The following is a 14,041-nucleotide window of genomic DNA, read 5'->3' as shown; positions in this document are numbered from 1 at the left end:
CTGATTTGAGTTTACACTCATGTGGAACCAGTGAAATTAATTCAAAGTCCATGCAGATGATTCCCATGTGATAAAAATAAATTGCTGTAATGCTTTTGTTAAAACACTTAAGTTACTTAAGTTCTCATGCAAAATGTGTAAATTACACTTAAATCTTATGAGAAAACCTTAGAATAAAACCTATAATTTAAATGCGACACCCATGCAAAACCAATCGGATCATAATTGATATGTAAAACCTGTAAACTATGTAAAACCGTTACATTACAGGTGACGATGAAATCAAACAGAAATTACACAACCTCAACTGGCAATGTGGAGAAGCAGTGAAACAAATGTAAAACAATTGCATATTATTGCATTTGTGAACACCATAACTTACTTGTAAAGCCTCATAGAACTCCTAGTTTTCATGCAAGGCACGTGTAAATTAGAAAGGATTAAAATGCAAAGACAAAGGCGCTACAAGAAAAATGCACGGAGACACCCTCTGGTTTGACGTGAAAACCAGTAATGTCAACGGTGTATTTTTCTTCATCACAAGTCTTTATATGTGATCATATTTAAAATCTATTTTTTTCTGCAATGGTGTATTTGTCTAATACTATAAATGATCAAATTATCGAGTAAAGAAATAGATGAAAAACAACTCTTTATTAACACTGTTATCTTATTCTTTATTTTGTCACAATTGTATGTCAAATATATATACGCCTATATGACATATATTATATGACATATATAATTTCATTTCTTTACAATAGAGAAACAACATAGAGATGACACACTATTTTGGTTTCTAAGTAGAAGCTCTTTTTAAATAGTGATTTTTCTTCATGACACTGTTTAAATCAAGCTTCCACTTGAGTCACGCTTTAGTTTTTCTTATAGAGTCACATTTATTCACAATGTGTGTTTGTTTGTCTCTTTGTGGTTTCATGTCTTTTGTGTCGAGTTTTTCTTTGTTTTTTTTTCCCCCCTCTTTTTATCTCAACAACAATTCGCTCTGTTAATCTCCCGTTAGAATTGATCGCCATCTGTTACTGGTCCATGTGGCCACACAGATGGTCCCACAGTCTAGCCATCCCAAGCCACCAGCAAAGGTATCCAGTTATTAGAAATGGTGTCTTTGAAGCTTTACAAAGTTAATCCAATCAGCTCGCAGAGGGCTTGGCATAAGTGTTTCCAGTTCCTCTGCAGCTGGGTCCTTTGGTGGCCAGGAAGCTGTTTGCCCTTCTGTTTGCGAGAGATGTCTGACCTTGGCACTGTCCCTGGACTTCTCTTTGGCCCTCCACCTTCACAACGCTGGTTCCACTCGCCGTGTGCGCAGCTCCAGCTAAATATTGGACACCTTTTCCGTCAGACTCCGGCTCAGTCTCAGCCTCCAGAGTGTTTGTGCCACCGCGTTGGCTCTCGCTGTGAGATCCGTACATTTCCTCCTGGCTGGAGAGGCTTTTCTGCTTTAAACCTCGCACGATTTCCTCTGTGAACTCAACAGAGCAGGAAGCCTTCTTCTCAGATTCCAGCAGAGCACGTGTGACAACAGGGGGGTTGGGGCTGCGGGCTGAAATGTCCGTCTCTAACCAGACGTTCCCAGGCGGAGGGGGAGGACAGCCGGCGGGCTTCGCCACCTCCCCCGACGGCGCAGGTTGCCACTTTAGGAGCCCCGCGTGGCTCCGGTCGCTCATGCGAGCAGTTTCGGCCTCGGGGTCACATGCTTGGAGTGACGGGATGATGGGCACAGAGCGAGCACGCAGGGAGTGTGGCAGGAAAGTGGTTCCCTTGTCCAGACGGGTGCATGGGACCTCAGTCCATCCTTTTCTGGCAGTAGTGTTAGCAAGAGCGGTCCTGGTGAGGAGCGCGCCGACCTTTCTGCTGGCCGAGTCGCACCTTTGGGCAAAAGAGGGAGCAAACAGGACAGCATGTGAATAAGAGTGGAAGGCATCGACAGTGTGTTGCAAAAGTAGACATTTCTCTTGAACCGTTCGTGTTCACATTATAATGCATTTCATTGGGATTGTATATGATAAAACAACACAAAACAGTGGACAGTTGTGAAGAGGAAGGGAATTATATATTTGAAAACAGTCCCTTCTACTTTGCTGTGCCTAAATAAAGTTCTGGTTACCTTCAGTAAACAGAGGTCACCTAAACTGAGAATAATTACTGGAGCAGTCAGAGGGGGGCATGACAACTGTGGACAATCTGGAAACAGGACAGACAGTTTTAATAAAAAAAATAAATAAATAAAAATCTGACCTTTACAAAAGGTTGAAAAGAAGAAAACTATTTCTGAAAGAAAGCCATAATCTGTCCTGTTAGCATTTTCCCACAAACAAGTGAGAGCAAAATTGAACTTTTTTGCCACACTATTCTTTTCGTGACACATGATGGTGACAGCATCATGCCCACTGCAAGAAACAAGCTTCATTCTCTAGATGAGAAAAGCTGGTAGAGACGCAGCCTAAGACTTTCTGCAGTACTTCTGCAAATGGTGGAGATACAAACATAAACTTTGTATTTTAGATATCGACACAAATACCCACCACACTTTTCTGCTTTGCATCTTTGACTTTTGCCACTGAAAAATAAACATTTTTGACTACGACATGACACACTATGGAGACGTCGATGAGCATGACTACTTTTGTCGCATGTTATCGTTTTTATCTGGGGGATTTTGTTGCTACAAGTAATTAAAAAAACTGTTTAATAAAGAACATAAAGACACAAATGCAGCAACCATGTGTGTTTTACATTTTAATGCATTTCCACAGGAAAAAAAAAAAACAAAATAATCTTGCACCAACATAATTATTATTATTTAGTTATTGTTCTTGCATAATCTTTGACTAATTATTCATAATCCTCAGCATGAGCAGCCTTGTTTGTTACTGGATAAATGTTTAACTGAGAAATCCATTCTCTTATGACTGCCTGGTGCGCCTTATCAAAGTTTAAAGGCTCCAGCAGCAGAGCAGCTGGATTCCTTACCCTGGCTGCTGTAGATATGCACATGAACATGTTGTACACACATCACTGTGCTCTAGTTTTACTTTAAAAGCCGAGGCTCATTACACTTCCTCTGACAGGTCTTCAATTTAACATTTAGGGCAAAAACAGGCCTACATGAGAATCTGATATTTCCCCATCACTGGCATCTTTTTTTTTTTTTTTTTTTGGCATCTTTTTTTTTTTTTTGGAAATAGTGACGCAGGTCTGTTGCAGGTTCCCAGAGCAGTGGAAAGTTTGGAAAAGCTTTTTTTTTTTTTTTTTTTGGAAATAGTGACGCAGGTCTGTTGCAGGTTCCCAGAGCAGTGGAAAGTTTGGAAAAGCGGGTGGCGTAAAGAAACTTATCAAGAGTCAAGTGGGTGAATTTCTGTGTATTTGCACATGAGAGTTAATATTGCTGCAGCCTAAGGGGACAGTCAGTGTTATTGTCAGCCTTCTGAGGCTGTTTGTGGCATAACCGAGTTTAAATAATTGAATTACTTTCTCACTCCCTTCTTGGTATAATAAGGACAAATGCAAGCTGGAGGTAAATCCGTCGGATCAAAACATATCTAAAAATAACTCCCACGGCGAATTTGACTTCAGTTCCATCCCGGTCTGCAACGGGTAAATGTTTTGACACTGGATAATAAAACTGACTGCGGGGATTTGTTGCCACATAATGGAAAACACAGAAGAGTATTCTCGTGTTTGTTTGCCATCTTTGCCCCTATCTGTTTTTTTTTTTTTGTTGCCTCCATCTTTACTCCTCTCTCCTCTCATCATCTCTGCCCAGTCGTTTTCCTGTCCCCGCGTCCCCCCGCCCCCCACCTCGCTCATTCTCCTTTCCGCCTCCTGTTTCTCATTTCCAGAAATGAGAGGGTGTATCCATGGCAACATGGGAGATGAGGAGGCTGAGGAGGAGAGGTGTGGGGGGGAGGGGCCGGTGAGCTTGCTGATGTGTGGCTTGCAAGTTGAGAAATAGGTCATTTTTAAGCCAAAAGGAGGCAAACCCGATGTTTGGATCAAAGGTACAAAAAGATTTATTACTGCAAAGCTAATAAGATATCATCTTTTCATAACTTTCTCCAAGAAAAGAATGTTTACACAGACTAAGATTTCTATGCCTTCAGACAATTTGGAAAATCCCAGATAATGACAAGCTTCTGATGGGCTAATGCACAATATTCAATGGTGAATGGATTTTAAGGAGACATCAGACGTAGTTCTTCCCTCTGAGGCAGCATGGAAAGACATTTTAAAAAATAGGTCTAAATATCAGAAAGATTTATGGCTAGAAATGTTGGTCTCTTTATTAAAATTAAAGTACTGCACCAATTCAACAATAAAGAAGCCACTGCTGAAGCAGTGAGGGAATTAAAGCTTGAGCACAAATGGATGTTACAAATGAACAAAAACCAAAAGCACATGGCCAGATGAGTTAAAACTGGCCTAAAGACAGCAACGTCCATATTTTTGAGTGGTCACTGCAAATCTGTGTCCTCAGTTCTGCAGAAAATATGTAAACACAGTGCAGTAAGGAGGAAAAAAGTTCCTGCAAATATTTGTGAGCATTTTATGGTAGGATACCCGAAATGTTGACCAATAAGGTCAAACAATTTAAAAGGTAATTCTACAGAATATGAAGGAAATGTATGTGAACCTTTGAATTTCATTAAATCTCTCTCGTTACTCTAGCATTTAGCAAACAGAAACAATTCTGGTGATCTGCACTCGTCTAAAACAAGAAATGTTTTAATGAATTTAACGGCAGATATTAAGAAAAAATAAATAAATGTGTGTTTTATTAACAGAGTGCACTGCACTTAAAGATCTGGTTCAGCTGCATCTGAGAAGATTAACCTGGAATAGATTCATCAGTGCATAATAATATCCAAGTTGTTTAATTGTACAAATGCTGTCACGTCCCAAAGAGGATGATAAGTCTTCTTACTTTTTTTTTTTTTCAAACCGTTTGGAAAATGTGTGTAAGAGTTAATTGCCTACCGCTAACAGAGTTTTCCTTTGTGATTTAAAAAAAACAAAAAAACAAGCAGAAATATTCCTCATTAGTTTCTTCATTAGTTTGTTATTCGGGGGAAGAGTGTGTGCACATCTCTTAGTGTCTGTTTAGAGGGGGAAATGACTCCTGGAGGGTCTCTTCCCCAACACAAGCCGCCTGGCAGGCTCCACGGAGCTTTGTTTAAAAATGTAAATTATGGAAATAGGTCACATAAAGAGTTTGGCAGCTTTGCGCAGTATCTTACAAGTCGCTGAAACGCTCAGTCAGGATGGCTTGCTAATAGGAACATCGCTGTGCTCTTTTAAGTGCGGGGAATACACGGGGGAGACGCCGCTGTTTTAATGACAGACGGATCTGTTAACGGTGTCATTGCTCCAGTTTCGCTCGACGACAGTAAATTAGACATTTCTCAGGTTTTGTTGTTTTGTATTTTGAGCTATATGCTAACCAGGACTGTTATTTGCACCTACACGTGCTCTTCGCTGTCTCTGTAAATAAAAGCTGGAACAATTACACGTTCTCAGAGTGACTGTTAAAGAAAAGATGATGCCTGACGGTATACAGAAATATACTTTGGAAAGTGTGTACCTCAACGACTAGAAGGAAATCGATATTTTTGCAGGTTTGAGAGCTGCTGTGCAACAATCATTCTGAACAGCTTTGTTTGCATTAATAAAATCCCTTCTCTCCTTGAGCACACTGGGCAAATATTGCCTCTTTGATAGCAAACGTGTCACTGATTTGACTCCTTTGAATGCGTGCCAGTTAGGAAGATGATCAGACTCTACTTTTGAAACTTGTTTAAGTCTCCAGATAGCTAACTGATGTGAGGCGACTCTGCCAGAAGCTTGCTTTGTTTTTAATCCAACCTGAAACGGATCCAATCTCTGATAATGTGCATCAAAACAGGTCAACTGGCTGCCCTGCCTCATAATTCTGATAAGCACAGGGAAGATCCAAGATGTCTCACAAAGTAGTCGCATCCCTCGTACTTTTTCCTGTTTTTTCTCATTACCAGCAGTAGTTTTGACATGTTATGTCCCGTAGAAAAAACAGTGCTGATTTCCTACATTGTGGCAAATTTTTCCCACAGCTCCACTTGGGTAGCAGCACTGCCTCATCCGTACCCAACTATATTTTTTTCCCCTCACTGATGTATCATTCAAGTTCTTCAATTTTCTAATCTTAGCCATGAGATGATTTTTTGAAATTTGATTCAATTACATCCACAGGATGGCACCGACTCTCAACTTTATTACCATTGTACTACTGTGGTGTCGCATGCAAAACAGTTCGATGTGACCCACCAGCTTACTGACCGACTCCGAGTACGGATACGTGGCCTTAATTTACCTTTGTACTGTATGGATCCCTGCTTTGAGTTTGCCTTGAGCACCCGGAGCTGCGCTGAGTGAAGTTCGCCAGAGTATGTTGGAGCCTCCAGGCCAACATGTCTGCAGACACACCCACACATCCTGGACACAAACTGTTTAGCCTTCAAGGTTTTTACCTTGATTTCCAAAAAACCAGCCACCACTGAGACAATTCCTCACCTGAGGCTGATGAACACTTAAGAGCCACAGTGCACAGCTACTCTGCTGGGAATGAACACTGCGCATCTTTTCAGTTCAACCTCGTCGTTTTGTGTAATTATGCTGTATACACGCACATATTCTCTTAAAAAAAAAATTAGTTGATGTTTTCTTGTTGCGTGCACAAAGTTGGCCAATAAAGCTGATTATAAGTACTCCTTTCTGGAAGTTATAAAATAATATCCCAATCTGTGCCTATCTCTCAGATAACTGTCTAATCCAGCTTAATCCCAAAACATCCAAAGAGTAGCTCCAAAACTACCAAGTCATGGCTTTCCACATAAGCTGACAGGCCAAATAAGGAGAGCATCAATCAAAGAATGACCCAAGAGACCCATAAGTCTGCAGGAGCCGTAGAAATCCACCACTCTGCAGGGAGGATCTGTTTAGAAGACCGCTATTAGTGGGACGCTCCAAGAGTCAAGCCTTTATGGAGGGGTGGCAAAAGGAAAGCGATTTTTGAGAGTAAAAAACAATTAGCAGTTTGCCACAAGTCAATTGGGGGTGACTAAAATGTAACATTTTTACATCAGCATTTTATATACTGTACATTCAAAATGCTGTGATTAATCAAAGACCTTCACCTCACATCCTCCTACCCAAGATCCTCAATGTGAAACATCTTGGCGGCAGCGTTATGATGGGATCTTCTTCAGGAAGGATATGAAAGCTGGAGACTGGGATGCGAGACCATTTAACAATGACCCTCATCATACTGCATGTCTACAGCTATGATGGAAGGGTTTAGATCAAAGACTTTTCATGTTTTAAAATAGTCCCATCAAAGTCCAGAACTAAGTACAATTGAGAATCTGGTGCAAACTTGAAATTTGAGTTTTTCCTTTCAGTCTGACTGAGCTTCAGTATTTTCCAAAGAGGAATTGCCAAAAATATTCAGCATCTAGATGTGCAAAGCTGGTAGAGAGTAAAGCTCTGCCCCAACATACTTGCAGGAAAGTTTACTTGCATAGCGCCCACTCATAAGACATGTCGTCTAATGGCACTTCATACAGACAGGTTCAAAGTCAACTACAACTACCTTATCCTACTTATTAATTAATGGGATTAAATGTGTACAAATTCAAAATCTTTTTTCAAAGGACTGTAATAAAATGCAGTGTTGGTTCTGTTCAACAGTTGTCTAATTTTTCTACTTGGAAGAAAAAACAACTGAAAATAAATAATTTCACTGAGATGCAAACCAAGAGCCACTGTGCACAGTTTGAAACGAATTTGAATCTGTGAATGATATGGTAATTAGTTTTGTTATGCTGTTTTAAGAAGACAGATAAAACAACTCCGTTCGTATGCGAGCCGCCCAGTGGCATCTGTAAGACGGATTAGAGTTCGGCTCATATCTTCCTCAGCACCGCGATGTGGCTGAGGATTTGGAATCAAGTGTTTTCTCCAAATTAATAACGGCAGACTGAGCTGAATGAGGGCACGGCATATTCATTTATCTCTTTGGATCGGCTTTCTGAGGATAGTCTGTAGATTTGAACCGACTATTACAGTTGCAGACTAATTTCTCCCAAAGTCCTCTCTCCGCCACAACAGCTTAACCTCACTTAGTCCAGAGGTCTGTGCCACTGAACCGATTATGTGGCCCCGGTCCAAAGACAGGCAGAGGGAATTTTCTCCTTCAGGATCAAACAAGAATGATGAAACTAACAAAAAGGAGAGAAATACCTTCTTATGGGCTCCATGTCTGTTGACTCGTCCTCCTGCAGGTGTTTGTAGACATGCCCGGTCACTCTGCTGCTGTCTATTAGGCTTGTGGATATTTTGTGCTTCCCTCTGGAGATGGGTGGGGTCCTGAAGTGGTTGACCTCTCTTCGCTGCTGGGCTGGGCTGAGTGAAAGGGAACTACTCCTGCAATCAGAAAGCAAAAGAAAAAAAAAGGCTTTTTAAAATCACAAGCTAAAACTACTTTTGCAATGTCATGTTTATGTCTTGATTGCTTTTAATGTCTAAAATTCCCTTTATTGCTCGCTGTTGAAATTGTTGCTTTTAATCTTTATTACTCCACAGCGTCTTTGAATGTCTTTAAAAGAGCTTTACAAATGAAATATTATTATTATTGATCTGTCTTGGTTGATGTGAAGTATGCTGCATTTCTGTCACGTAAAATCTAAAAAGTATGTGCATTAAAGCATCTATAAATATGAAATAATCACATATTTATACATTTCATTGAAAGAAATAACTGGTTGAAACTTTTAAGTTCAAAATCAATTATTGTTGAATGATTCTGAACATGCAACTGTATTTATTTCTCCTTCTACATAAAGCTGTAAATATTTGTTTCTGCATTACCAAAAATAATTAAGATAAACACACCTTCCATTTGAATTAGTCGCTGCTAGCTGCTGATGCATTAAACTGTAATTAATGAGATACACAAAGCCCGCACGCCGCTTAGACGTGCGCCTTCATACGGCAGGCGTTTTATGTATGCGCAGAAATAAAAAGAAATCCTTGTCAGTGGCAGCTCTGTCGTGTTCAAAGTTCAGGTTAATCTTTTCTTCCTGCGGTTTGATGGAGTGAAACAGGTCTAATCTTGACAGAAGCCGGTCCCTGCGAGGTGTTGCGCAAAATGCATACAAATATACAGCAGACATGCACAGGCGCACACTCAGACGACATGTAAACACAGAAGCAGGTGCATTTAAACCACCACATGCACACACAAGGAGCATGAAGTGATAAAAAAATTTTCTTTTAATTTCCCTGGGTTCCATTTGTTTGGACCTCTGTATTCGGGTTGCATACATTTTTCTCTTTAAATTTGTCATGGCCTATTTAATCTGCTGCCTTGAAGCTCTTCATGCCACTGTTTTAATAGTGTTAATAGTGAATTCCATATTGTTTTCGTTTTGTACAAAAACTCGACCAAAGACAATGCACGCCTGAGCAGGACTGTAAACTACAAAAACTACAAACTACTAGGACATACAGCATTTTCCTGAAGATGATTTCTGATCAAATGTATTTATGCTAATGATGCTAATGTGCAGTAGGCAACCATTTTACTATTGTCAATCTGAGATTTTGTTTTGTCTTCAGGCGATAATTCAAGTAAAATTCATTTGGGTTAAATTCATTACACTAAATACTCTGTTGTGGATCGCCTCTATACTGTCTGACTAACAAACCCCTATTTTCATTCACTCAGCCGAAAGCACACACTGAATAGCACAACAGGAACACATGAAGGACAAATGTAAACTTCCTCTTTCAGTGAACTGTGTTGCTATATTCTGGGATGTTGAGACACAGATCTCCCGGTGATGAATGATGATGGAAGCCACGTTTTTTTTTTTCTAGGCGAGTTGTTTTAATTTTTTTTCAGAGCACAGTAGGTGGCCTAGTTCAAAACACGTCTTAGTCTCCGTAGCAGTAAAAAAACAACAACAAAAAAAAACAATGTCAAGGTAAATTAAAAATATCTTACACAGTTTTACATTTTGTATTGTATTTGTAATATGCGAGTGTGGATACATCCTATCCACACATCCTATACAAACTGTGTCTTTTGTGTACAGGACCACAACATTCAACCTGAGTTAATATTAGAGTTAGATTTGAAAATGTAAGGATTCCTGCTAAACCATGTCTTACTGTTGCTACTATAATGATTCTGAAGTTAAATAACTGGGTCAGAACCGGCATGGCAGGCGAGCCTAAAACAACATTTTGGAGTTAGTTTGTGTTTGTCTTTAAATTAAAATCCGCTTTACATTGAAATCTTTTACAACCATCTATTTCCAATAGAAAGGGATTTACATGACCAAGCAGAGCTCAGTTGAAAAATAGACAAAAACATTTTTTTGCCAGCATTTATCAAAGGACTGCAAATTTTGGCCAAAACTCAAACTCAGATTGAAGGGAAGATACGAGTGAAGACCACGTTTCAAATCTTACCTCAAATCCATAACACAATTTACTTTGACTGGGTCATTCTAACACATGTATGTGCTTTGATCTGAACTGCTACTTGATGTTCAAGGTAAAAAAAAAAAAGTTCACTGGTCTTCACGTTTCCCGTTTGTTCACTAAAGTTCAAAAACGGTGAAGTCTTCACAGATCAAATATATCTATAGAGAGGGGGGCACTGTCTACTCTTAGGTGACTTTATGGCACTGGGTTTATATATATATATATATATATATATATATATATATATATATATATATATATATATATATATATAAATAGGGGTGTCAAAAAATAAGACTTCATGAAATTGCACACCTGTATAAATTTTTATTAAAAAGAAATCAAATCACAAAGTCCTAATAAAATACTTTTTTTTTGGTGTAGCAGAATATTAGGTGGGAAAGATTAAGTGGTATAATAAGAACTTTTACAGTGTACTACAGTGTACCTCTTTAAAAGTTAATGTGTCTCTTTTTGTGCAACACAGCAGCTGCCATATGGATATTTTCATGATGTTTGTGGTTTTGGAACAATGAGCAAATATCAGTCAGTTCTGCACCTCATATATTTCTATCAAACGTTTCAGGAAACCGACGTAAATAATGTGGAATCATGGGGAATTGTTAACCGTCTGTGAGCTTATTTTCTAATTAGAATGAACTGAAAGCAAGGCAAAAAAAAAGTGCTTTATTAGAAATATTCCTAGTGGATAAAATCCTGAAAATATCGAAGTCTGAAACAGACAGAGAGCTGCCCGTCTCTGCATTTAATCAAAAGCTCACTTACTCCGAAGAAGCTTTGCTGCGAGAGAACGGCTGCCCGTAAATTAACCAGTTCCTCTCACTGTTTATGCATTTACTCTGCTTATTGAAGAAGAGCAGAGAGGAGCGACAGACTGAGGGGGAGCAGCGTGTGACAAACGACCTGAACTGAGCTTGAAACGGTGAGACACATAAACAGGGAAAAACACCGATCTCCACAAAACCAGCAGGAAACACCCACACAGAATAGCACTCCTAATGTTCACGAGGTTTTCTTCTCAGTATGTGGAAAAACTCAAGCTCAGTGGCTGATTTAAGGAATTGATTAGCCTACTTTCCACAGTTTTCTAATAATTCAGTCATGATAGCACTTCGGGTTTCTTTCAGTTCCACCACAGCAAACTTCTTGCCTTCTTGTGAGACACTGCATGAAATTTTGAGGACAAAGAAAAGATGTGACCTGTGCAAAAATGTTGATTTAAAATAGTACCACTGGAAAATGCCATTTTTTAATACAGTATTGCCTTGAAAATGGGCTGCATGTTGGCACAGTTGGTTGTTGTGCACCAATAAGGTCCTAGGGTTGAATCCTAGTGCATGGGTGGGTTCTCTCTGGGTACTCCAGCTTTCTCCAACATGCCAAACACACGACTGTCAGGTTATCTGATCTCCGTAAAAAAATGTCCTCGGGTGAGGACGTGTGCAATCTGTCCAGGGTGTGACAGAGATGGGCCTCAACCCTGCAAGGGCAGGCAGGTATAGACAACAGACAGATGGATGGATGGCTTGAAAATGAGGGTTTTGGTCTAACATTTAGAAGCCCTTTCAAATCCAATGCTGTAATGGTGTAATGTCACTCAAAACTCCCGTTTCAACAGCTTGTAAACACCTTAAAGTGGTTTGTCACTGCGTCGAGCAAAAACCTGCTCACAACTCGGTGAGCTTTCACTGCTTCAGCGCAGGTGTGGCCAGTACAGATGAACAGACCATCCAAGCATAAAGGTGAAGACGGAGAAACAGGTATTATTGTTGAGTGTTTGAATTCTCAAGCTTTGTCTCAGGAGCTTTATTTTTGCGCTGCGACTCTCACGCATGACTTAAAATGGCACTGTATGAAGTTTCACTTTTCATATTTATCTGTTGGTAAATTGACGCTGACATAGAACAAGCAGGTGTGAGGTCCTGCGTAGCAGTAAGATGAGGCACCCCGTGTGCGTAGACTGCCAGAGTCTTGTTCCAGGGTCATGTGCTGAATGTCTTCTCACTTTAATATTAGTTTACTATGAATGAACGTCTGTAGTGACATACAATCTTACAATACAAGAAGAAAAAAAAAGAACAATCAGGTGGGCCTTCAGCCAACAACTCCTACATTTCTTTGGAGAGGAGTGGTTCAGGTAATTGCTTACCTGACAAAGTTTGACTTATGTATTCTTCATCTTACTGCATGCTCTGGGGCTTTGACATCTGTACTATGATGGTTCGATATAATGTACTGTTATGATGCATGCTCCAGATAAATGCATTCTGAAAAATTAAATCTCTACTATGATAAATATCCTGCTTTGGCAGAGACTTTTTTTGGGGCTGAAGCTGTCTTATTATTGTCCATTTACTTCCAAGTCAGAGCTGTCTCCTGAAATCTTAGCGTGTTTACAGGGTGCCATCCATTCCTTGTTCGACTGAAACCTCTGTCGGATTCTCCTGGCTCGTAGATTTCTACAGCATGCCATCTGTTAAAGCTTACGCCATATGGATATGGCTTACTGTAAAGATGTTTTAATGCCAAGCTAAATCGGCGTACTTTATGATAATTTAGAGCGTACAGCGTTGCGGCCACAAAGCGAGCTCCCCTGCTTGCGTTTGCTCGTGGAGCCCCCTGTGCGTGATTGCTGATTCGTCGCGGTCAGAGAGGAGGCCACAGGTGTTTTTTGGTGATATCTAAATTGCCGAGGCCAAGTCCCAGCTCAACAGATGCAGCGTGCTTTCAAACAAGCGAGTCAACCTGCACACGCCCGTGCCCAGTGATAAGCCTCTGACACACAGGTAAACATTTGCCGTATTATTGATGGGGGGGCCATATTGACATGTTTTTATGGCGAGTTTCTCCTGATAGCTCACAATGTGGTCCAGTTTTTCAGGTCAATAGCTGAAAGCATTTCAACATCATCCATCACAGTCTAGTTCTCCCCTGCCTCCACAGGCTCAGAGAACCATCTGAACAGATGATTGACTGTCAGCTGCCCTTCATGAGACACCGCCATAGTACCACACTGACGGGGGAAAGCCAGAAGGTGTTGGCAGTGTCCCTGCAGCAACACATAACGACCTTTCAGAAAGAGAGCGGAAAAAAAGAAAAAAACTTTCCTCTGTGACATGCCGCTGGTCCATTAAAACACAGCACAACTGCTCCACAGTGACCTTTGTCACCATTGTCTAGCAGACCTGTAAAAACTCTCACTGTCTGGACACACAATCTTTGACTAGCGCATCCTCCTCCTCCCCTCCAGACACTGCTTCCTTTCATCACTGCGGCTTCTCCACAAGTGCCGCAGCTAAAAACACTGAAAAGCCCCAAAGTAATGATGCTTTATATAAAGGCATGGCATGACCTCTGTTGCACGTGATTATACCACACGACTCCAAAAGGGTTATCTGTTCCAGGTAGATATTTACCATAGATTTTTCTGTCATAGGAAAAAAAAAAAATAAATAAAAAAAATAAAATAAAAACA

General features: G+C 40.2%; 1 protein-coding gene across 2 annotated transcripts in view; it reads right to left on the bottom strand.

Moving 5' to 3' along the window:
- Positions 1-955: 955 nt before the first annotated feature.
- Positions 956-14,041, bottom strand: part of LOC103151205 (pro-neuregulin-3, membrane-bound isoform-like) — a 230,215-nt gene continuing 217,129 nt past the window's right edge. For both annotated transcript variants that reach the window (XM_016681250.1, XM_007571129.2), the window contains exons 8-9: positions 8,296-8,478; positions 956-1,890 (exon numbers count right to left, since the gene is read on the bottom strand). In XM_016681250.1, coding sequence (XP_016536736.1) covers positions 1,155-1,890; positions 8,296-8,478 — 919 coding nt within the window. In that variant the 3' untranslated portion in view covers positions 956-1,154. The remainder of the gene's footprint in view (positions 1,891-8,295; positions 8,479-14,041) is intronic.

This window comes from Poecilia formosa, unplaced genomic scaffold (genome assembly GCF_000485575.1).
Source record: "Poecilia formosa unplaced genomic scaffold, Poecilia_formosa-5.1.2 Scaffold274, whole genome shotgun sequence".
Classification (NCBI taxonomy): domain Eukaryota; kingdom Metazoa; phylum Chordata; class Actinopteri; order Cyprinodontiformes; family Poeciliidae; genus Poecilia; species Poecilia formosa.
The sequence above is the reverse complement of the archived record's forward strand: the minus strand, read 5'-3'. Positions and strand labels throughout refer to the sequence as shown.